General features: G+C 35.9%; 1 protein-coding gene across 1 annotated transcript in view; it reads left to right on the top strand.

Moving 5' to 3' along the window:
• The window catches only part of COL11A1 (collagen type XI alpha 1 chain), a 160,718-nt gene that overhangs the window by 81,467 nt on the left and 53,472 nt on the right, over positions 1-25,779 (top strand). The window contains exons 26-37 of the mRNA XM_074152644.1: positions 2,046-2,090; positions 3,730-3,783; positions 3,865-3,909; positions 6,412-6,465; positions 7,404-7,511; positions 11,012-11,065; positions 15,024-15,077; positions 17,177-17,221; positions 17,352-17,405; positions 17,501-17,545; positions 21,659-21,712; positions 22,561-22,614. Of these exons, the coding sequence (XP_074008745.1) occupies positions 2,046-2,090; positions 3,730-3,783; positions 3,865-3,909; positions 6,412-6,465; positions 7,404-7,511; positions 11,012-11,065; positions 15,024-15,077; positions 17,177-17,221; positions 17,352-17,405; positions 17,501-17,545; positions 21,659-21,712; positions 22,561-22,614 (666 nt within the window). The remainder of the gene's footprint in view (positions 1-2,045; positions 2,091-3,729; positions 3,784-3,864; positions 3,910-6,411; positions 6,466-7,403; positions 7,512-11,011; positions 11,066-15,023; positions 15,078-17,176; positions 17,222-17,351; positions 17,406-17,500; positions 17,546-21,658; positions 21,713-22,560; positions 22,615-25,779) is intronic.

Genomic DNA, 25,779 nt, shown 5'->3' on the forward strand with positions numbered 1-25,779 from the left:
AGATAATCAGGTGTTAGCACAGGTCTGTACCTGATATATATCCCTACTGTGGCGGGTTGACCCTAGTCAGCAGCTAAGCACCCAACCAGTCACTCAATCCCTCCCACCCCAGCTGGATGGGGGAGAGAATCAGAAGATCAAAAGCAAAAAAAAACTTGTGGGTTGAGGTAACAACAGTTTAATAAGTGGAGCAAAGCTACTTACACAAGCAAAGCAAATAAGGGGTGCATTCACTACTTCCAATCTGCAGGCAGATGGCTAGCCACTTGCTGGAAATTTGGTCTTCAGCACACATAAGGGTAACTTGGGAAGACAAACCATAACCATGAATGTCCCCTGCTTCCTTCTCCTTTTCCTGAGCTTTTGTTGTGGAGTATGACATCATATGTTATGGAATATCCCTCTGGTCAGTTTGGGACAGTTGTGTCCCCTCCCAGCTTCTTGCCCACCCCCAGCCTACTAAATGAGGGGTTAGAATGGGACAAAGAGAAAAAATCCACGCTGTGCAAGCACACAGTTTTAGTCACAGATTCAAAACACAGCACCATATGGGCTGCTATGATGAAAATTAACTCCTTCCTAGCCAGATGCAGTACACCTACCCAAAATTATCTCCCTCATGCACAAGTAGGTTTGTTCAGAGGAAAGGCAGGAGAGGCAGGTTAAACTAATTGACCATTCTAATTGACATGACATATTTACAACTGTAGAATTACACTAGTGATTGAAGGCAATGAGAGGTACCTTCCTGATTGTAATGAGCTTTGTAACTGCTCCCATGATATCTGTGTTAAGATCAGGTGAAAGCTCAAGAGTATTTTTTCAGGAAATCAGGAAAATTCTTGCTATGCTATTTCGTTTCACTTCTATGTGAGGAAATGTCCTTCTATTTTGAAGGCGAGACACTGCTAAAAGTGGTATACTGGAATTAATGGAAATCTAAAGGGATATAAGTATTCTCTTTAATAGCAGCATTTTTAAAGTCACTTGATGTTATAGATACCTCTGATACTGGAATTTTGTATAGAAGAAAACATATTCTAGGAGATTAGGATTAAACAACTGACATACATGCATTTTAGAAAGCAAATAACAAGTGTTCAGAGTTAGTAAGACAAACTTTTAAAGGACAATTAACAATCACTGGTCAGCAAGTATCAAATACTTTTTATTTTAATCATTCTTTTAATAAAGAACATATTTTAAACTGTTTTCCAAGGCCAGAAAATTGAATATAAGCACCAGAGGTTTGTCATATAAGATTAAAGCCACATCAAATTCGTATCATATTTGACACACTGAAAACATTTTGGGATGTCAATGACACCAAAACATGAATGGTTTTAGTAACCAGCTACATGGTATATGGGACAACATACTTGGCAAAACTATCGATTTACTATGCTTCTCTAACAAGACTGATGAGCTTGAATAGAAACAGGATTCCTGACTGATTCTCAGAAACAATAATCTTCTATTAACCTTTAGTTTCATTAAATTGCCTTTAAATTTTGCAGCATTTTAGTGTAATTTTTGTAAGAAAGAAAAACAACGGATCAGTTAATGTTTTGAGTTCTGCAGTACTGTCAGTGATACAGAACAAAAGACTAAGGCATAAACATATTTTGTTTTAAAAGCATGTTACAGTTTAAAACAGACATAGATTGTTAAAACTTGATCAGCCTTCTATTGGCTTCTGCAATAGATTCCATAATCTTTTAAAGAATTTTAGGAATGTCTACATGTTGTAATATTAATTAATCTGCTTGTTTAGAAATCATATTTCAGAGTGTCTTACATTAAAAACCTTTTACTGCTGAAACATTAGCAAAACAGAAGAGGTGATCAGGATATTCCTAAAACATTAACATTAATGTAACTATTGTCCAGCTTTTCAGTTGTTATGTTTGTGTGTATGTTCTAATACAGAAGAAGGATGATGAGTGACCTGAAATTAAAGTGTTTAAATAATTGTGTTTTTAAAATAAAAATTCACTACCAAAAAATGAATATTTTCCAAATCAGATACATTTTTCTTAAATCAGGGCCATCCTGGCAAAGAGGGTCAGTCTGGAGATAAAGGTGCATTGGTGAGTTTTAAAACTTTTCCATTTATTTACATAGCTTTCAAGGAAATCTTTGGCAGTTTTTCAGCTGTATGACACCTTTGTTGCTCCAAGAACTATGTAGGAAGCTAATATAAGACCCATGACACGTTCAAAGCATCTGTGTGTAGACAAACAAATTTATTATATTTTCATATATTCACAACATTACAGAGATTCTAAATAATACAGAGTAAAGTATAAAAGTTTTACTTTTAAAGTAAAACTGGTTGTGGAGTTGACAGAATGGCAAGCAATAAAAGTGGCATACATTTGATGTAGATAACTTGCAAATAGTTTGAGTTTACAATTCCATTGTATTGAGTACCCACTAGGGTGCTTCAGAACCTTCTTTTTTTAAGATTTACAAATGCATGCATACGCATCGTATTTTTTAGGTCACCTTCAAGTCAATGACAGTGAAAAGTCATTTCTTTATAAAGCATTGAAGGGTGTTGGGGCTCTTTAAAGCATTCTGCTTGCTCAATATTGACCCTTATTTATCCTGAATAGCTTCCTTTATAGCACCTGAAATCAGTTTCAGTTGCGGAACTGATTTCAGTGGCGATACTAAAAGGTTGTATTCTGGGTAAATAGGATGAATGAACGAATAGGGCATTTCAGAAAAAACAATTCCACTGACACCAGCATAATACTATTTGTCCAGAATGTTGTTATCTGTTAGAGACTTGTAGATTTTATCCTGATTTCTTAGGAAAATAAAGCTTACAGAGTTCATTTATGTTTTGAAAGTACAGGTATGTGACCATCTGTCAGTTGTTCCTTATGCTTTTTGAATTTACTGATCAATTTCAGCCAAATTTAATAGAAAATTTTATTTCTCAGAGATGTTAATAGGTTTTGTGAAAAGGCACAGTTGGAAAGGGGAAAAAGACTTTATCAATGGCTCCATTAGGGAAAGATTCTGTTATCTGTCCGTCTCAGGCATCAGAGAGTCATCAAAGCAGCTCAGCCTCAGACACATACGTGTATGTTTTCAGGCTTCCTTGCTTCCACTGTTTACAGAACTCACTTTCTTTAGACACTGCCAGTGGATTGCATAGTATCGAAGTTGAGCATCTTTAAAATCCTCAGCAGACAGTAAATAGCAGCATCCAGACACCGGTCAGTATTGATAGCACCATGAGCCTTATAGCTTTTAGTTTGGAATCTCTTTTTTTTTTAAAGACCATGATTTTTATTATTATCATTATTTTGATCTCTACTTTTGACTTATGTCATCATCATGATTAACATATACATTTTCTCCAGTAAGACACCACTGGTTTCTAATTGGCATCTTTTTGTTTGTTTTTGTTTGTTTGTTTGTTTGTTACATTTTCCACTTAACATTGTTTCAGACAATTTCTATTGTGGATAGATTTTTCCCAAATATACACGTACTACCAAGTTCATAATTCTATTAATAGTTTTATAGTGACATTGAAGGGCGTTTTGCAGTGCCATGCGTTGTTTTTCTTAGTGACAGGCAGCCCAGTGTTATTTTGATGTCTCACACAAGGCTGCTGCATTATAGTGAAAGAACAAGGATTAGACTCAGAAGAGAACTGCTTGCTAACCAAGTACTGTACAAACAAAAGTTCTTTACTCCAATATATTTTAGGGGCCTCCAGGTCCTCAGGGTCCCATTGGCTATCCAGGTCCTCGTGGTGTAAAGGTGAGATTTAATTACTGAATTCCTCCCCCCACCCCTTTTTGAATATATGCATGTGGGTAATTCTTTATATTATTTCTTTAGGGAGCTGATGGTGTCCGTGGTCTCAAAGGATCCAAAGGTGAAAAGGTAAATCGACTGCATTCCTTTCCCTTCTTCTGTGTTCCTTATTTCACTGCAACATCTTCTGTCTCCTTCACTGCAGTGTGTTTTCTCTTGCAGCAGTGGGTTTATTTTTGACTTAGCCTAAGGATGTACCAAGCCCAATTCATAAACCAGTGACCTCCATGGCTATTTACACTGGTACAAAGTTAGTATAAAACCTCCAGTTATTAGAATAGTTTTGGATTCTCTTCACACCAGTTTAAGTAACTTCTCTCTAAGGTGCTCTTAAGTAGAGAATTAGACATCCCCTTTCTTTAGACATCCCCTCTCTGGTTAATGCATACTATAGTGGATACTGAGAAGCTTGTGCCTCAAAGATATTTGTGGTGATAATAGTATTATTGTATCTGTTTTGATAGTGATGTAGGCTAGATTTTGTAGTATTTGTGTACATCTTTCAATGGCTTTCTACGTTCCAGGTATTTTTCCCCCAGATCTTTGGCTTTGCCAAACTGACGGACAGCCGCAGTCAGATGCACATGTATGAACATGAAGAAAGATTTACATCCCCCTGATACCATTAATTCTGTAAATAGAGCTCTTACTAGAGCAAACACCAACTACTGCAATCTATACTGACTTTTGATGATCTGCAGTGTCTGAAACTACAGCCAGTATTGGTTTAAATTCCCATGTTCCTCAGCACTCAGAATAAGAGACAGATGACAAACACCATCAGTCATACCTCTTGACCACACAGGCAAATTCAGCTTTGTGGCTCTGGTGGCTATTGTGTATATATTTTTAGATATTTCTAAAGCAGAAGATGCAGTGTTGCCAAAACCCCTTGATTTCAGCACTAGAAATCTGTCTTTCAGGCTCAGATGCCAAGAGCTGCTGCACGTTTTCAGACTTTCCTAAACCACAGTTTGTCTAGTCTGTGTACTCATTTTAGAGTTTCTCATTGAATCTAAGCCACAAAAAGAATGTGATTAATACCTGTGGAGACTGGATGGTTCAAAAAAACAGATTTTCTTGTGCCTTAATGAGTGATTAATATCCAACTAGGATAAAATATGGGCTCACATATAAATAAGCTTAATATACATGTGTATATGTGTATGTATATGTGTATCAATCATTAAAGATTAGGATAAATTCCACAATATTTTTGTGTTCCTAAAAATTAATCTCACAGTTGCAATAAGACACTGAACTTCAATGAATACCTCTAAGGGTCACACAGAGATATTTCATAGATTGTCCTCATAGTGCTTTAAAGGTCTGTTACACCATCCTTTTTTTACTGAAATTATTCAGGTGCCATTACATGGAGGAAAGCACTGTAAGAGACAGAAATAAATAAACTGATCATTCAGGAAAGACTTCGTAGATCTGGAATGGTCTCAGGGATATCAGAGGAGGTCCATCTCTGTACTGACCAGTAAATGTGACTCGAAGCCTTTAGCTATTTTATTTTTTGTTAACAGCAGAAGAAGAAATAGAGCATTCAGCTCTCTCCTCCTACATGGAATAAAATCAACTTCTTGTAAATCTCAATAGCTGGAACCTCACTGTGAAGAAGAGTTTCAGTTCATTTGGCAGCCATTTGGTCAGTAGTTGGCACGTGGTCAGTCCTTGCAGATATGTTTCAAAGTGTTCTCATATAATTATTACTGTCCATGGCCATAACTGAGAAACATTTACAACTAAAACTTTTTTCATGTATTCTGCACACTACTTTTTTCACCTCTCTGTAAATTTTAAAAAAGATCACCTTGAAATTTTAATTTATGCAATGTAAGATGACCATATAAAGCTTAGTTCCACCTTCTAGAATGCATGGGAAAACTGCTTTTAGAATGGGTTTTAGTATATTTTATTCAATGAATTACAATGAGTTACCTCATCTTTTTTTACATGGACACATACTACTGAGAAATTATATTTGCCTATTTGATTTTTTTTTAATTTTAATGTCTCCTCATTAGATGTAGAGTATGACTACTTCTTTTAGGTTATGAACATTAATATATGTCTTTTTTTTATTAAAATGTCACAACTAGCCATTTTTTTTTATTCCTTTCATGATACTATTAAGACTAAAAGAAAAATTAATTAAAAGGGATGTTCTGCTATCAAAAAGAATAACACTGAATAATTTTTTAGTTAAATGAATGGATGGCCTTATTAAAAAGAGTGATACTCAAGACTAGCTTAAGAGTTAAGAAAGGACTTTACAGGATAATTCATAATAAAACAGAAGAATTATATTGTCTCTATATTTAAACAGACATTAAACAGCTTTAAAAAGCTGTTATTAGGATCTTTCAAACTAAAAAGTCATTTTGTATAGTGCACTGATATACTTTATCTTAATATTAGATTTCTTGGTCTCTGGATTTCTCACTTTATCTATGCAAATTAATTTATTCTATAGTGAATCTATTTTCTTATTGTCTGCAGAAAAAAAACAAACAACTCTCTATTACTAAAAGTCATTACATGCATTTTTGCCTTTTTTAGGGTGAAGATGGTTTTCCAGGATTTAAAGGGGACATGGGCCTTAAAGGTGACCGGGTAAGCATTTATTCATATCCCATATGTTCTTAAAAACTTTAAGTGATAACACTTTGAAAGGATCACTGAAATGAACAAATAAATTTAAACTAAAAATAAAATAAAAGCTAGTAGCTTTAATTATTTCTATTGCCTGTGCATGCACACATTTGAGCCAGAGGTTTGGTTCTTGTGAATCAACAATGGCACACTTATAAAGAGGAGGAGAACATCAGTCCTGGATATCCTTTTCACTAAGCTTCTTTCTAGGGAATCTCCTTTTCCAGATTCCAAGATCTCCAGTATCTGCCTGAGGAAAATTAATCTATCCAGGTTAAGATGTTTCCATTCCAACCTAGCATCTTGCCAAAATGCTGGGTTTTTACCCCAATGGGCACTTACTTCCTTTCATAGGAAGTGTTGTGGAGTTTCTAAAAAAACTTCTCAGGAGAGGCTCCTGACCTATGTGTGTTGTCTGTATACAAAAATATCTGTGAAGGTGGTATCCACATAAGTACTTAGATACAGACATTTTGCTTTCTATGGATTTTCAGAGTGCCTTCACAAGAATTTAGGGAAGGAAAAATAAGAATTTGCAGTTTCCAAATGCAGCTTCTTCAGGCGAGATGACTGGGCTCTTACACTTGTGAAAGTAATATTCAATGTCTAATTTATATGTATTTGCATTTATATAATGAACATAAGCAATGGTACTTTCCTAATTGGAAATTGGACAAAGCTCTGAGCAACCTGATATAATTGAAGATATCCCTGTGCATTGCAGGAGGGTTGGAGTAGATGACCTTTAAAGATCCCTTCCAACCCAAACCATTCTATGATTCTATTATTCTAATCTCTACTTAAATTTACTGAAAACCTATTTTCAAGGAATTATAGGTAGTCTGTGTAATATATGCATAAAGGCAATTGTTCCATATTTATAAGGTGGTATATTTTAGGGAGAAGTTGGTCAGCCAGGTCCACGAGGAGAAGACGGTCCAGAAGGTCCAAAAGGTCGAGCAGGTCCATCTGGGGACCCAGGTGCTGCTGGTCCAGCTGGGGAAAAGGTCAGTAGGCAGATATCAACATAACATGTCATTGCCTCATAACATAGATGGAGCCCATGATCTTCATCACTAAAAAAACAAGCCTCCAGACACTACTACAGCAGACCACTGGAGTTCATATTTGAACAGGTCTTAGGAATCATTATTTTGTAAGTATAAGAAAGGCATTGTAAGACTTCATCAGCATCTAGGGTAGCTAAATTCTTACCCTAAATTGCATACAGTGCATGCCAGCTAAGGAAAATATGGTGCAAAGAAAATAACTGGGCACAAAGGAGGATAAAGGTGCTCCTGGAGAGTGAATTAAAATTCACACCATATGGTGACAAATTATGACATGAAGATTGTTTTAAACAGAAAACATATCCTGAATAATAATCAAAATTAGGACTGGCAAAAGTGAAAGCGGCTGTTAAAAGGGAGGGCTGAAAGAAAGATAGTGATATGACATACATGAGAGAACAAGCACAAAGGTAAGTACAAATCTCTGTAGAATCCTGACCTCAACAAAAAATACTTGAGATTGATATAGTGGAGGAAGGAAGACTGAGGAATGTGTGTAAGGGTACCATATTTCACTGGATGAGAGCATCAGAAAAGAAAGATGATTTCAGAAGTGGCATTTTGTATAATTGGGAAAGAATGATAAAATAAAACAAAAATGATGGTTCCAAAATTTGTATACTGTATTTCACAAAAGTGAGAAGATGCTGGTGAAAATATTTCCCTTTAAATTTTTTGGTAACTGTGGCTTTAAAGCTAGTTCTCTCTTGGACACAGTGTGCATTTTACATTTCTTACTTTCATTGTCTTTAAAATAGGAACAGTTAGTATTTCCCAGCAACATCCCATCTGACATCATGAGTAATTATTTTATCTTTTTATCTATATACAGTCTTTGAAAGTATACCCTGAAATCTTAATACGTATGTGGTACTACTAAAAAGATAACAAGGTTCACAGCTAAGAGTTTTGCCAGGAAGAAAAAATGTATTCAGAAAACTTGGTAACAAACTCTCTTTTCATTAGAAGTTGCTACTTTTTTCAAGTATGTCATTAGTAGAATTTCAGAAAGAAGTTAGGGTTATAATTTGAGCCTGTCATTCATAAACCCTTAGAAAAGTATATATCCAAAAACTCAGTTCACTCATTACAAAAAAGATTTATTTTCCCGTTTACATAACTACTGGGAAATACTTATGAATTTATGTTATCTACAATTTTGCAAGATGTCTCACCAGCTATTACATCATTTAATTGATCCATTAGGATCAACTAGGAACCAAAGAACATATAAAAAAAGAAAATCAGAACTATTCTCCTACATGAATGCGAGCTAAGTTCACACCAGAAAGCCAGTTTTAACTAGATCAGCAAAACAATCAGGTATAATAAGTGTCATATCATCTTCACCTACAATATATTTGCATTCTCCAGAAAGAACTGTATGTTTCATGGCAATAGTTGTTTTCAGTATCACTGACCTGATACAAATGTAAGAATATTAGGAATCTTACAAAAAATTTGTTGTTGTCATGATATCTGCAGAATAATTAATTGACTGAGGACATCTACAAAATACTTTGTCTTTCTCAAGTCTTTATAACCTAAGTAAAGAAATCAAAGTAAACCAAAACAAACTTTATTTTATAGCTGTTAGATTTTAAATATTATTTTGAGAGATTTTTTTAAATCTTCGTATTCAAATCCCTCAGTGTGGATATAGATTCATGTTTTCAAGCATTTCTTCTTCACTATGGCATATATGGGATGCTCACAGTCTTACAAGTCCAGAATCTGAGGCTCTAAGTATCAGAAGATATTTGATAAAATTATTGGTGCTGATAACACTGTTAGCTGGGCTTGAAATTGTACACCCAAAGTTTTCCCTTTTCTACAAACTTTTATGCTTTTTCTTACCCATTGAAAGTCAAACATTTTCTGTGGATATTCTGTGGATACTTGGCCAGAACGGAGTGGGTCAGAGAATAATTCCTTGATGTTGGCCCTGTGGTATTTATTTTAGTTCAAAGACTAGAATAATATTTGTGAATTCCTGGATCTCCCTACAATATTTGGGAATTGCCTGTAAGACCAGTTATGAATGTCCCATTCCTTGTCCTGCCTATGACTTAATTTTATGCAAAGGTGCTACTCTTCCATAGTAAAGAAAGTACCAAAGTAGTCTCATATTTTCTACGTGAACTGAGCCTGTGATAAGAAAAATCACTTTCTCAAATAGGTCTCGGGTTGGATTTGCTTAGTAAAGAAAATTCTAAATATAGTGCCAAAAAAATGAGGAACATATCAGAAAAGAGCTTATAATCAAAAAACCATCTATATCCACACTCAAAACATAGGCAAATGGCTTTGCTTAATCCTAAAATAAGGGACAAAACTTTCAATGAATTTGGCAAGAGTCTGATGCACTGTCATGATGCAAATCATTTCAGTCATTGTAATACATGCAGCTTGTTTCAGTGTGGCACATAACTGGCAGCATTATAATTATTTTCATAAATCAAAGAATTCTTCAATAATTTCACAGCGAGACACATGCACTTGTATGAATATGATAATACACAACATCTTTATTCATGTGCTGCATTTTTTAAGAATAGACATGTTTATTTTGGCAAATTTCCTTTCGCATAGAGGTGACTCCTTCCTTTTTTTCGTTACCTAAGATTACTGCAGTGTACCATATTTTCTCACATAACCGTATCTTTTCCATTCAGATCTTCTCCAAAATGTGATAGTCTGGAATATAGACTGTGTTTAGAATAGGCAAATTCTTCCCCAGAGCTCCCATCTTTCAAAGACTGAAAGTGCTTTCCCTTGCCTTTGAAGGTGGCAAACCGTCACTCATCCTCCAGAGGTCTGAAGACACCAACTCAATGGGATAGGATACTATATTTCATTTCTAGGAATGGTTAATTGTCAGTGTTGATCAGACTGCTCATCCTGTTGTCCTTTCTGACAAGGTAGTAATATTTGTTGACAAATCTATTGTCAGCAAATAGTCAGTGGTGTATGATTTATCACAGTCTCATATAGTTTAGAACTATTCAAGAAGAAAGTTAATTCTTGAAATGCCTATTCCTGAAAAATCCATGGAAAATAAAACAGCCATCACACAGCATAAATTAAAAAGGATTTCTCTCACTTAAACCTATTAACACCCTGATTTCTTAGGGACTATTAATAGTTTAATGACCTCAGCCCCACATCACTACACAGCAATTTGCGGTGGAAAACAAAAAAGAAGACACTGAGGTATTGGCTTTGATAAACTCATTCATTGGAGTGGGATTTTTATTTAAGTTTAGGGAACTAAGTCCATTGGTGATTAATAGTTAAAATGAGAAATTTATTTAATTGAATATCATATATTCCATGAAGTATCGTCACTCTAAGTTGTGGAAAAAATATTTTCTGTAGAAGTTTGCTGAACCACTAAGGAGGATAAAATAAAATGTAACACTGCCTTCTTATTGTAGGGTAAGCTTGGTGTACCTGGATTGCCAGGATATCCAGGAAGACAAGGTCCAAAGGTGAGCCATAAATAAACTGTATATCTTGTGCTTTGACATTATTCACAGTGGCAGTTATTTTATTTGTCTGTTTGAGGAAGCGGGGTGTGGGCATCAAAGCAAAGGCCATTTTTCACATTTTCTTTCTTGACAATCATGTTCTGAACTAAAATCTTGAAAAATATTGGATGACTAAGGCAGGATCTTTAAGGTGCACTACCTTTTCTCATCTTAACTCTACTGCCTTCAAACCTTTGCCATCTTCTAATTAGTTGTGGTTTTGTGGGACCATCAGACTGGCATGCATTAAACAATTTGAAAATGAAAGTAGGCTTGAAAGAGAATGAGCACTATATTGACCACTAAATGGAGGTTGATAGTGATGGGAATTTTCCATTTGGTACAAACATTCCATTTGTGTCATTACTGTTTCTTCCATAGAATAAGCCATATTTCTTTGAAGGATATAATTTACAATTCTCATCATGTTTTCCTTTCCGTTAAGATTTAGAATCATAGAATCATAGAATGGTCCAGGCTGGAAGAGACCTCCAAAGGTCATCTAGTCCGACTTCCCCGCAGTCAGCAGGGACACCCCCAACTAGATGAGGTTGCCCAGGGCCTCGTTGAGCTTCACCTTGAATATCTCCAGGGAAGGGGCCTCAACCACCTCCCTGGGCAACCTGTTCCAGTATTCCACCACCCTCATAGTAAAGAACTTGTTCCTAATATCCAATCTAAATCTGCTCTTCTCCAGCTTAAAGCCATTGTCCCTCGTCCTGTCACTGCAGGCCTTTGTAAACAGACTCTCCCAGCCTTCCTGTAGGCCCCTTTCAGGTACTGGAAGGCTGCTATTAGGCTGCTACATACATGATAAAACCCAACCCTTAGTTGATTTATGTGCGTATGTCTATCCTTCAGCTATCTTTTATGTTCTGATTGCAATAGAAAACCATATAGGTGGCTTCTGGTTTAAGTGAAGGCTTATATTTTTAAAACATTTTAATGAAACATATTTTTAAAAAGGTCATCCTAATGCAGCTTTAGGAAATGGGCATGCTAAATTAATTGCAAACTCTCTTCTGAGATTAGCAAGAAAGAAAAAATGGAATAAAAACATAACTCCACAAACATTATTCCACAAACATTTCCCAGTGTAGAGGAAGCCATTATGGAAACATTGCATCTCCAGACTGTCTCAAAGATCATAGAATCATAGAATCATTCAGGTTGGAAAAGACCCTTGGGATCATCGAGTCCAACCACCTTCCCTACTCTACAAAGTTTTTCTCTACACCATATCCCCCAACACCACATCTAAACGACTCTTAAACACATTCAGGGATGGTGACTCAACCACCTCCCTGGGCAGCCTGTTCCAGTGTCTGATCACTCTTACTGTGAAGAACTTCTTCCTAATGTCTAGTCTAAACCTACCCTGTTGCAACTTGAAGCCATTCCCTCTTGTTCTATCACTGTTTGCTTGTGAGAAGAGACCAGCACCAACCTCTCTACAATGTCCTTTCAAGTAGTTGTAGAGAGTGATGAGGTCACCCCTCAGTCTCCTCTTCCTCAAACTAAACAGTCCCAGCTCCCTCAATTGTTCTTCATACGACTTATGCTCCAGGCCCTTCACCAGCTTCGTTGCCCTCCTCTGTACCCGCTCCAGCACCTCGATATCTCTCTTATGTCCATCTTATAAGATGACTCATGTAGGGAAATATCACAAGTAAAAGAATCCGTTACCCCTTCTACACAACTGAACGATTAACCTGCAGTAAAATCATCAACTTTGCTCTACTTTGGGATCTATTTTTATTTTCAAATTTGAAATTATTATTTTTTGGAAGATATACAACTTCCTGGCTGGATAAGCAAAGTGTTTTTCTGACTCTGGCCTATACTTTGGCCCTTTTCAGTCAAGTGAAGAATGAAAGATGAAGAATTCTTATTCATTGAAAACTGTTGGTGAAAAATATCAAAACCATCTATGGAAAGTATTCATGAAAAATACTCACCTTGAGAGACATGGGGTTTTGCTTCTGTTCCTTAACACAAATATCTGAGATTTCAGTCTCTCTTTTTTGTTCTCCTTTAGAACTGTCTTTTGAAAAGCCTAAGATCAAAGAGGTTTTACATGATTCAGTTCTAAGAACAAAAATGAAGTAACACTTCAAATAAAAGTTGATTGATCCTTTTTTTCAGCAAAGACTTGATCAAGAATTTAATTTCATTAAATTTTTATCACATTAAAATTGAAAATAGTTCTCAACTTGAATTCACTGTTTGCTTTTCTAATTTGTCACTTAAACTTCCAAGGAGGATTTCTGACAGCTACAATAGATCAGCTCACTAGAGACTTGTGTTGAAACTTAACCACAGTCCAGTTCAAATTAACATAAGGGAGGGAGAAAAAAAGAAGCAGCAGAAAAACATATTTGCTGTGTAAAGCAAATAAGAAATCTTGTCCCAGTATTGTCAAGAAGGTTCACACTGTTTTTTCTGTTTTTACTTGCTTTTCATTATTTTTCTTCTAAGAATTGTTCTTAGAGTACTGCCATTATCTGATAATTTTCACTGTATTATTCTCTTCTGTCCAGTCCCTTTTGATTAACACAATTGCAAAAAGTACTGTATATATAAAATATTTACAACCAAGTCATGTCTGTTAATGCCTGATCATTAGAATTTTTTTTTCTTCTGGCCTTTTAATTATAAAGAACAAACTTGAGTTTTGCAGAGTAGAATTTTCACGGTTTTATTCACATTTTAAGTTCTAACTGGTAAAGAATTAAAAAGAAAGAAAGAAAGGAAGAAATAAAAATCATTTCCTTTTCTCCCACCAGTGAGTATCAGTCAGGTTTTCATTAGAATTAGTGTCAGTGAAGTTGTGCTGCACCTAAGTCATTAATGGATAGTTGGAACAATTGTGTGAAACAAGATTCATTAAAAGGAAAATGTAAGTAAAAAAAAAGAGAAAAAAGGAAAAAATACTTATTGGTGTTTTAAAGAAGAGCACCAAGAAATTATATTTTAAGTTTTTGTTGTATGCATTTTATTTGCCCCTAAAATACCAACAGCAAGCTGCCCAGATATAGATGCGTTACCACAGCATGAAGTCTAGCCAGTAGTCCTAGTGGCTGACAAAACCAAACACTGCTTTGATTTTCATCCCTTAAAAGTATATTTAATCAAGTTTATCACCTCTTTGACCCCCAATTCCCTTATGACAAATTAACACCTTGGCAGGTAACAAGTCTGCTGTCCCGCTGGACCTGTATACCAGAAATAAAGAAGAAAATAGGACTGTTCAGATTTCACTGGGCAGCTAGCAGAAGGAAAGGGGAGGAAAAAGGAGAATCAGGAAAAATGCCTGGAAGCAGTTCCTTTATATAGAATCAAGTCAGATAATCTCCCCATAAATTCTACTTACGAGATGAGCATGTAAGCACATATACAAATTGCATGTATCAGTTACATGAAACTGGCCAGTGGTCAGTTTACAGTGAATAAAGACCTGAAGTAATTTACAATTCAGTAAAGTGAATAGAGGACCACTGTTCAGATGTGGCAACACCTTGCCTTTATTTTGAATGAAGTAGTTTGTAAAAGAATTATTATACTGTGAGGCAACAAGGCCTTGTTTGTTCCTCTCCATTATGATGCAGTTATTTCTAGTGGGATGTTACTGATAATTTCTTTCCTACTGCTAAAAATGGTGCAGATTTAATGACTACTTTATTGTCTAATATGATGACAAATAATGTCTATTCTATACATTGATTTTTTTAATGCATTCTGGACTTGAAGCATTATGGTAAGTTAATTTACAGCTATTCATCAGAGCTGTCATACTTGCAAGTTTGACATGTACAATGTACATGACTTTGGAGGTGTGCTGTACATAGAGATTAAATGTTGGGTGTACTACTGTTTTGCTATTGATATCCTCTGATATTTGCATTGATTTCTTATCTAGGGCTCAACTGGTTTCCCAGGATTTCCAGGTGCCAATGGAGAGAAAGGTGCAAGGGTATGATAACTCATGTTTGCATGACAATTAACTTTTGGAACTCAGTGCTATGGGAAGTCACTGAAAGCTAAGGACACAAGCTACTATCTAAAGAACTACAAAACCAGGCTTTTTACACTTAAGATGTACCTCTACAGTTATGTAAAACAGGACATACTGAGACAGTAGTTCTCATTCTTTAATGTATTAATCTAAATTTACAGGAACTCAGACACTTTCTCACTGCATATGCTACCACAATTGCTTATTTGAGAAAGAGAAAAGAAATCGCCTTTGTTGAAGCTCTTTTTTAACAGTACAGCTGAGTGAGTGGGGAAGGACTACTTTTCTGTATCCCATGAATTATCCTGCTACCATGCAATTTACTCTCAAGGAAATGCAACTTGTATTTCATAAGTATTCTGATTTGCCACAAGCTTTTTTATAGGCTAAGCCTTGAAAATGCAAAATATACCAGACAAGATGAAGAACATATACTATTACGTATATTAAAAAATAGATACAAAATGACAGCTTTTGCTGCTTTGTTTAATTGAAGCAGATGAGGGAAAATCTGTTATGAATATTCTTCAAACTGTAAAATGAAATATAGGTTAGAAAGAAGGTCATTGTGCTGTTGTCTCTAAAGCTCAATTGAACATAGCAGATGTTAGAAAACTGATGAAATTAAGAGGATGAGTCAGGATTCATAGATGATAACAACTTAAAGTCAAACTGAAGTAACGTATATCATTGTTCTTAAATATCCATTTTAATTTGCAGCATGAAAACAAGCAGAAATTCATTATTTTAAGAATTAATATATTAAATCCAATTGCATTTGTGTTTCTTATGTATGGTTTAAATTGTTCTTGTATTATTTTAGCTAAGATAAAGATACATTGTTATGGACAGACACAAGCAATAAAGCAATGTTCACTTCATCCTTGTTAGAAAAATGAGACATGACTGCTAATGAAGTTATCAAATTAAAAAAACCCAAGCAAAATGATAACATCAAAGCAGACTTAAAATTATGAAAATCTAATTATATTGATCCATTATTATGCCTTCATAAAGTTTTCAATTCAGCTAGGATACTAACCACATAATTAATACCTTCAAACTGCATAAATACTTAAGTATTATGCTGTTCATCAATGAGACAATAGCTGCTGGTTTTGTAATGTAAATCACAATTATTATTGATCTTGCCTAAAGGGATATCATTGTGGTTTATGCTGCCACACACACTGGTACTAGGAACCCTGTGAAGTTCACAAGCTGTGTAACGACACATAATTTTTATTCTGATAAGTGAAATAAAGTCAATATTAGAAAACCCTCAAGAAAACAGGTGTATGCATTTAATTGGTTTCCAATAAAAGCAAGCTTTATTGGAACATCTGCTGATTTTCTGTTGCTGTTGTGTTTACCTCAGAGATTAGAAAGTACCAGTTATTAGGTTCCTTTTTCTACCTGAAGAATACTCTATTGAATGTTAAGCTTCTTTGCATTAGAATACACATCAATACTAGTGCCAAGCCTAAAGAAAGAAATCTGTTGAGTATGATTAGGAATATATTGAAGCAAAAAATTAAGTGCTAGTATTCTGGGAAGTTCTGTATCTCTGCGCAAGTGTGCAGAATCCTGGTAGGTATTACAGTCCCTATTTCTGTTACAAAAAAAAAGAGAGACTTGCCCTTTCTTTTGTCTGTTAACCTGTGGAGCTGTCCATGGGAACCTGGGAACTTTGTCTTCAAAGCTGTTATTACATGGGAAATGATACCAAATCCTTTAGACTACTGCAGAAGGACTCTGCTCGTTGTGTGCCATCTTCACTGCTATTTTAAGGTAGTTTAAAATGTTCTAATGCCTATGACAGAATCTGACTCTGAGGCAAATTTAGCACATTTAGCTTTAAGTCCCAGTAAACTCAGAAAGATAATAAATTTTATCAAGGACCATGACTCTGTAAATTAAAATGCAGAGTAGATACTTAAAATAACATTTAAACCTAAGGGAGTTGTACTCTGCTCCCACTTCAGTAAAAAAAACCCCTACTTTATCTCACAAATACAGTGACTGCTAAGATGATTTCTGTGAACTTTTCTCTACAGGGCTTACATGGCAAACCAGGCCCCAGAGGACAGCGAGGACCAACAGTATGTACTTTTGCTTTGCAATTTAGAGGCTTTCCTATATTAATTGCCTCCACTATACTGTGAAGAATTATTTTGATTTGATTATAGTATCCAGTGATTATCCTCAAGTGCATCTGTGTTAAATTGACAGGGTCCAAGAGGCTCAAGAGGTCCTAGAGGTCCCACTGGCAAACCAGGTCCAAAGGTAATTGTCAAGCATGCTGTAAAGATTGGCTACAAGCTGTTTCTTATAAATAAAATAGAAGTATAATCTTTGAACATATTGTCTTTCATTTCTAGGGTACTGCAGGCAATGATGGTCCTCCTGGCCCACCAGGTGAAAGGGTATGTGAAAGCTATGTTGTTTTCCTCACTATATAGGACTGTGATTTGAGGGTGGGTTTTATTTTTAGATCTCCCTCTCATGTCTTTGTCCTTCTTCAACCAGAACAACCAGAACTAACAAAACCTCAATTCCAATGACACCTTTCACAAAGTTATGAATAGGGCAGCTGAAGTTTGCTGAAAACATCTTCCATCTGTAGCTCAGTTTTCTATAAACAGGTCACAGAGAATACATACACACTTTGTATTATATCCATGCACTTCATATATATACATGTAAATTATAGTTGTACTTATCAGCTTATGCTTTTAAGAATGCCCCATTTACTGCAACATACTGCTTGTTTATGGGATTTACAAATCACTCAAGCCATCTCCAGAAACTTCTTTGTTGAAGCAGCTGATATTTTTGTTCGGATCAGCTAAGAATTCCCTTCAACCTACCTTCTGCATGCTTGAGAAATCCTATTGTGCTTGCTAAAATAAAATTTTCTGCTTGCTATTATATTGCCAATCAATACAGAAATCCAATATAAAGTCAGCCCATTGCACAGCAGTATATAGAAAAACAATATTAATAAATCAGATTTGTCGTAGCAGCACTGGAAAACCAACTCTGATAGTTTAAGTGGACATGCTCTCTGCTAAAGTATTTTTGCAAAGCTTAAGAACAAACTTTTTTTTATTTTGTAGTCATATTTTATTAAACTACTAATCTTTTTCACGTAGAGAATCTATAAATCCTTTCCCAGTACCCACCCCCAAGTCCCAGTAATCTCCAGAGTTTTGCTGCTCTTTGTGCATTTCCCCCTGCTCCATAATGTTGCTTTGTTACACTATTTCCTTGCTGAATACACACACGTTTGGTGTAAAAATACTGGCAGAACAGCAGCAAACTGTTTTTGCTAGAATGGCTAAGCAAACCAGAAAAGGAAAAAGGCAATAGGATCAGACCACATGGTTTGATTGAGTTGATTACTGAGATAACGACATCCATAAAACTATAACAAAAGCATGGCATGAGTGTGTTCTAGAAATCTCAAATTTTCAGTTTGTGTGTCTGCAGAAAGTGATTAAGGTTAATTTGGTTTGGTTTGTCCTTAGCAGTTGCAAGTAGAGTTTTAATGAACATCTTTCTGCTATACAAATATAAAGAAATGCACATACCTGCATGTCTAATTTTTCTGCTTAAGAAAAGGATTCCTTTCCTTTTGACATTAAAGCATATGCCATTAAAGCATATGCCAAAAAAATAAAACCAAGTACACTGGAAACAGAAGTTTTAGCTTACTAAAAACCTTTCATACTCATCGTTTTAGGTCTTTCATTCCTGAAACAGAATATTACTTAACTGTCCAAGAGACTGGTTAGTGGAGCAGGGCAGTAGTTCTTGCAGTAATGAGGAGTAGCAGGACAGACAGAAGGAAAGTTGAGGACTGGAGGACTAGACTGTAGCCAGTACATATGGGAGGCAATACTCCAAGGGAGACTGCAGTAAGATGTTGAAAGTACCTCTATATCAAGTAAAAGACAATGTACCAAGTGGAGCATGGACAACAGGAATAAGTGGAAAGTTTGAGTGCAACAGGAATGAGAGAGACACAGGGGCAGGAAGCTGGAATTCAAGAGAGGAATGAGTTAATTAGGATGCTGAATGTAGAAAACTAGGCATAGTCCAAGAAAGGGAGGAGGAATATCAGAGGCAGACTACCAGAAGGTGAATAGCAGAGCCTCATGATGGAGGAGTTTGCTGACAGTTCCAAGAGGTTATGAGGAAGAGAAGCTGTAGGGGGACTGAAAACAATGAGGAGATCAATCCAAGATGAAGGCATCCCTGGAGAGAAACTGATTAGATCAAAGAGATGAAGAATCGCAGAGCACTACATCTCATATTACTTGTGTAACACAAGTGTGAGGTATCTATTTCCTTCCCAACAGGGGTGAATTTCAGCCAAAAAATAACACTGTCATTTCTACTCCGCTGAGGCTGCTTCAGGTACCAGACATGTAAACATTAAATAGTCTGTCCTGTGTAGCTACTGTTGAAATGAAATTTAATGACAGAAAGGAAAATATAATTTTGATAACATGCTGTTAGCATTCTAGTGCTTGTTCTCACATAATCCGTCAGTCCAGTGATTTGAAATTTGCAAGCTGTATTGTGGATAAAAAAAAATGCAAATCTTCTTTCCTTAAAAAGCCTCAAAATGCAAGGATCAAAATACACTAGGAATTTATGAGAAAGAAGGTGCAACTAACAGTAAAACTTTGAGTTCATAGAATCATAGAATGGTTAGAGTTGGAAGGGTCCTTAAAGATCATCTAGTTCCAGCCCCCTGCCATGGGCAGGGACACCTCCACTAGACCAGGTTGCTCAAGGCCCCATCCAGCCTGGTCTTGAACACCTCCAGGGATGGGACATCCACAGCTTCCCTGGGCAACCTATTCCAGTGTTTCACCACCCTCACAGTAAAGAATTTCTTCCTAATATCTAATCTAAATCTCCCCTTTTTCAGTTTAAAACTGTTACCCCTCATTCTATTGCTAGACTCTCCGATAGAGTCCTTCCCCATCTTTCCTGTAGGCTCCCCCTTTAAGTACTGGAAGGCTGCTATAAGGTCTCCCCAGAGCATTCTCTTCGGGCTGAACCCCAGCTCTATGGAGCATATTTGTGTGTTATGGAGGTTTCAGAAACAACCTTGCACCTGTTTTGGAAGAGAAAATAAAAATGATGGATAGTGCAGTGAGATCACAAAGTTTCCTTCCTTTATCTAGCACTACTTAGTTGACTGAGATTTAGTATACAGAATAATCAAGGTCTACCCTCGAAAAAGATTCACATAAGGGCAAATTCTCCCAGGTTGGACACAAGGGATCCTCTCCCACAGCTACATTCACACACTGCTTCGCCTCCTGCAGGATGCAGCCATGCTCTGGAAGTGAGCCTGGGCTCTAATGAATGAGGCTTATGGAATACACTGTGCTTTATCAGAGGAGCAAAAGGGTAGCATAATTTGGGAGATGTGGCCTTTTGCTTCAAGTCTTTTGTGTCAAACTTCAAACCAACATTTCTAACATAAGACAGCTGATGTCTTAGCAAAAGCAGACATCATATAGCAAGTAGAATAGGATAAAGACTTGCGCTATATGACTAGGGTACACAGCTCTGCTGTGTAGAATAAGTAAGGTTTTTCAGGTTGCTACTCTTTGACTTAACACACTAAAAACTAAACAGGAAAAAATATTTTAATAAGCTGACACAGTCCCTTTCAGCATATCGGCAATAAATTTTAAAATCTGGCCTCTGTTTTGTCTGATGACAACTTTATAGTCACGTAAGCTAGTACTCTGTGTAAATATCTATGTGTATAGATGAATGTGGACACACATGTATGTACACATGTAATGTATACACTTGTACATATACATACACAATGCACTAACTCACATGATCATCTTTAACTAAATTTGTAAAACCGTGCCATATGAAAATTTTCTCTCTCCATATATATGTGTATATACAAAGCTATATAAATAAAATGTTCGTGCATCATGGATTTTTTTCAGCTGTCTCAACTATTTTTCATGATAGCAAGAATGTTTTATTTAGTGTCTTGTAACTCTGGAAGGCTTATTCTATTTGGGCGTTTGCACTGTTGTACTGGCTTGAAGTATTGTCAGAGTGTAATAACTGCTGAAGATGCATGTTGGACTCCAAGTTAAAAGGACCACCAGACTATTAATTAATTTCCATGTTTTATGCAACACTGAAAACAATGTTTCTTACTCACAGATGGTGCCTACTTTATTGTGCACAGTTTCAGGGGTCAGACACAGACATACTTTATATAAGTAGTTTTCTTTTTTCTTGCTACATTCTTTCACAGGCAGTATTGCTTTCAGGAAATCCCCTCCGATGGCTATGCATGACAATTGTTGCTATCAATATTTATGGCAGTGGACTGAAGCTTTATACTTATAACTAGATATTATGTATAGAGTTCATATATCTTATAATTGAAGTTTATATATTTTATAATTGAAATAAATTTTTCAATCCAGTGTCATGGCAGCTAGAGTAAAACTTTATGTGTTTGGTTGGCTTTATCCTAGGGACCACAAGGACCTCAGGGACCTGTTGGATTCCCTGGGCCAAAGGGACCTCCAGTAAGTATCTTTTTATTTAAGTATCTGCAACAATGCTTCTGAAGTTAGTATTTGAAGATTTATTTAAGGGGTGGTTTATGTATAGATTACAAATATGCTTATTGAGTTTTAAGGCTAAGATAAGAACTCACATTTTCAAAATGATCATTGATGCAGCTTATATGACATTTAGCACAATATACTAAACTGCACCTACTCTGTTATGTTGATGCCAATGTCCAGGTGACAGACTGAGTTTAGGCAAAATATTACTTTGATGGTGTATATTTTCTTTTAAGAATTGATTCATTGAGGAAAAAATGAAGGAGACATTCATTAGTGGCAGAAATCTATAGAAGTAATAGCACATTTGAGCTGTAGCCTGATCTAGTTATACTGCTCTTCTAGTGTGTTTCTGCTCATGTGGAGTAAGTTCAAAAGCATCAAACAACCTGTGATTTTTTTCACCCATGCAGTTTTTATTTTATTTCCAATGCCAAAACCTGAAATTTCATGAAGTATTCCTGTAATGCTTAATTTTGTGTTAACTGAGTCATTAAGCAAAGAAACTGGAAGGAAAGTATAGGGACTTTGCATGATTTCTGAATTTACAGAAATCCATTTTGAACATTTATGCATTTGACAACCTAACAGTCACTCTCCAAGCAATTACTAACAGACATCAGGGAGGACACAAGGAAAATGTATTATTAAAATCATAGCTAGCTGACATAGGAGCAGTTAAGCTGTACTGAAGAGTAGTGTAGAAAAACCAAAGAGATCAGAGATTCTTACAGCTAATTGCATACTTTTTTTCAGAGTTAAGGATGGCTAAGAAATGCCTTGATTTATGTATTTTACAATTTCAGGGGCCACCTGGAAAAGACGGCTTGCCAGGGCACCCAGGACAGCGGGGTGAGACTGTAAGTAAATGTACTCTACTGTGTTAGCATTGTAAACCTCCAAAGGCCATGGTTGTGTTATCAAAACTAAAGAAACAAAGAAAACAGAGAAAAGGGGAAGAGGCTGGGACTAGGAGGTTATATAACTGCAGTTTTCTTATGGTTGGTAGGTTGGGCATGAGAAAGCTTTATTTTGTTTCCATGCTACAAGAGTGAGGTTATTCTTTGCTATGCCTGGTTAGTAACATCACAATGAGCTTAAATAGTCAATAGAAGAAAAAGAAATTAATACTCAGATCTCAATTTTAATAAAGATTTGTCAGGCAATTACTACGTAGTTCCCTTCTCACTGAATGCCATAAAACATAAATAATGACGTAATAAAAAGTCTTATTAAAGGCAAGCAGCTTGGAAACTCAAAAGACACCACCTTTGGAAAGTAGGATCAGGAATAATTCAACCTGTGAAAGAAATCTTAAATTTTGAGACTATACCCTATGTAATCCCTCTAAGAATCACAATAAGTAAATTATGACAGCAAAACAAAAAAATCAACATGTAACAGTTTTTATGGAATTATTTTTAAAAACTCTATTTCTGTAGTGCCAAACCTTACTCATATCCCTCTGAAAAAAATAAATAAATAAAAAATTCTTACTTGGATATTTTAGAGCTAGAGAAAGCCATGAATTAATTTAGAGAGAAATTTTCTCAGCATGTAGAATATGGTTTGGGTTCCAACTTCACTGGAAATCTGTTTGTGACTGCTGAGTCACTTGCAGTGCTTGAAGGGAGAGCACAGAGCTTGGAGTAACACATCATTCTGAAAAACTGTATTTTCTTCTGCTACTACTGTAGCATTGTAATGCTTTGCAATGATGATGATGGGTTTTTTGTGTGTGAGAGAAACATTATTGACTACATCTTTGTTGCTCCAAAGACTAGTCTTGTGTAGCACGAGAATGAATTTGAATCATTGTTTAGAATGCAGGATGCTCAAAACTGTTCTTTAGTCTGATAAGAAAAAGCACAGCTACTATTTTCACTGAATTTTCACTGAATTTCACTGAATTTTTTTAGAGTTGGAAGGGACCATATAGATCATCTAGTCCAACTCCCCTGCTGAAGCAGGATTATTTCCCTTTAATCTTATTTATTTGAACATGAGCCAGTAACGTGCCATTACAGCAAAGAATGCTAATAGTATCCTAGGCTGCAGTAGGTGATCATTCCCTTTTGTTCAGCCCTGCTGAGGCCAGGAGTATTGTGTCCAGTTCTGGGCTCATCCATACCAGAGAACGAGTGAGCTACTGGAGAGAGGACAGCAAAAGACCACTAAGATGATTAAGGGACTGAGGCATCTCTTCTGTGACTAAGGACTGATAGAGCTGGGGCTGTTTAGCCTAGAGAAGAGAAGGCCCAGTTCAAATCTTATCCAAGTATATAAATACCTAAAGGGAGGGTGCAAAGAAGATGGAGGCAGGCTCCTTTCAGTGTTGCCCAGTGACAGGACAAGAGACAATGGGCATAAACTGAAACAAAGGAGGTTCCATCTGAACATCAGGAAACACTTTTCCACTGTGAGGGTGACTGAGCACTGAAACAGATGACCCAGAGAGGCTGCAGAGTGTCCATCCTTGGAGATATTCCAAAGCCATATGGATGTATTCCTGGGCAACCAGCTATCAGTGTCCTTGCTTGAGCAGGGCAATTGGACCAAATGATTTCTAGAAGTCTCTTCCCACTTCAATCATGATTCTAATGATTTCTTGATTTCACTCATGACTACAAATGAAAGAGGCAAACTACAATGAAACTATGGGCTATGCTACCGTGTGATGCTTAGACCAGGTTCCTCTGGGTTCAATCAATAGTATAGTTCTCTAATTTTGTATCTCCTTTGGATTTAGTAGGGTTAGATTGATATAAAACTTGAGTAACTTCAGAGCGAATGCAGCTTTTCATTATCATTTTTTTCTGCCCTGTGTATATGTATACGTGGGCCAGAGTTATTTTAAAAATATTTTCCCCCACAGGTTCTCATGTATATGTTTTTGTAGAAAAACAGGGTTTTTTTTAAAACAAAAAGTAGACTTTTTAACTTTTTTTGATGAACATTTCCATTTCATATTTTTAAAAAATGTATAAATCAGAAAACTTTCATTACATTCACTGGTAAATCAAGGTCTTAAGAATTCTGTTTCTTATTTAGGTGTATATCTCATTAAAGTTCAGTGGTGCATGTGGGCATTGCAGCAATTAGGGAATAAGGCTAAGAGACATACTCAAGCTTAACAAATTAGAGAGCTGGATTCCCAGATTGCACTCTGCAGCTTGCTTATGGAATAATAAGTATATGTTGATAGCAACTGAGGTAAGTATTAGTGGAGAAAAGCTACAGCCTCTTCCCCCAGTAAGTCATATGCACTTTGAAGAACTGCCATTATTTGCTGAAATTCTAGACAAATGAACAGTAATATCATGATAAATAATTTGAAATATAAATGTAGGAATAAACTAAATAATGAAAACTAATACTAAGCTAGTTCCTCCTTAGAAGTGTATATCAATTTCAGTGATATCAGATGCAGATTATTAGATTGTCTAGTGTTATGCAAGAATTTAGTGTTTCATGCCTGTGAAAGGATAAAATAGAAATATATTAGCTGTTTCATCTATTAGAATTAATCAAGGACCTTCTTCTTACTCAGTTAATAAACTCAGTTTTATTAAATTGTCTTTCACAGAAAATAAAAAAAAAAAAAAGGAGGCTAATTAGGTACTTACAAACCCACGTGACACATTAGTGTAAATTTTTTAATACTAAATATTTGAGATGAACCCATGGGATGTTCGGGTCATCTTGAGTATTTGCTGCTGAAATCTCCTTTGGTTATTACTTCTTTTACAAACCCGAATCTGTAGGAATAGATAAGTTGATGACTTAAGAGAGAAATCCAAGTAGTAAAACCATCATTAGCATCAAGAATCATTGAATATACTGCAAAGTATCAATGCAGTCTGCAAACCTTGGAATAGCAGGTTTTCTCAAGGTGTTTTCAGGAAATGGGTAATATTCAACATTCCTGTGTCTTTCCTTACAATAGACTTCAGAAGAAGCTTTGACTGTGTAAAGGAAGGGACACGTGAATGATTCTATCTGTAGCAGTTCTGATTTTCAGTCAT

The sequence above is a fragment of the Numenius arquata genome, chromosome 8, assembly GCF_964106895.1.
Source record: "Numenius arquata chromosome 8, bNumArq3.hap1.1, whole genome shotgun sequence".
Taxonomy (NCBI): domain Eukaryota; kingdom Metazoa; phylum Chordata; class Aves; order Charadriiformes; family Scolopacidae; genus Numenius; species Numenius arquata.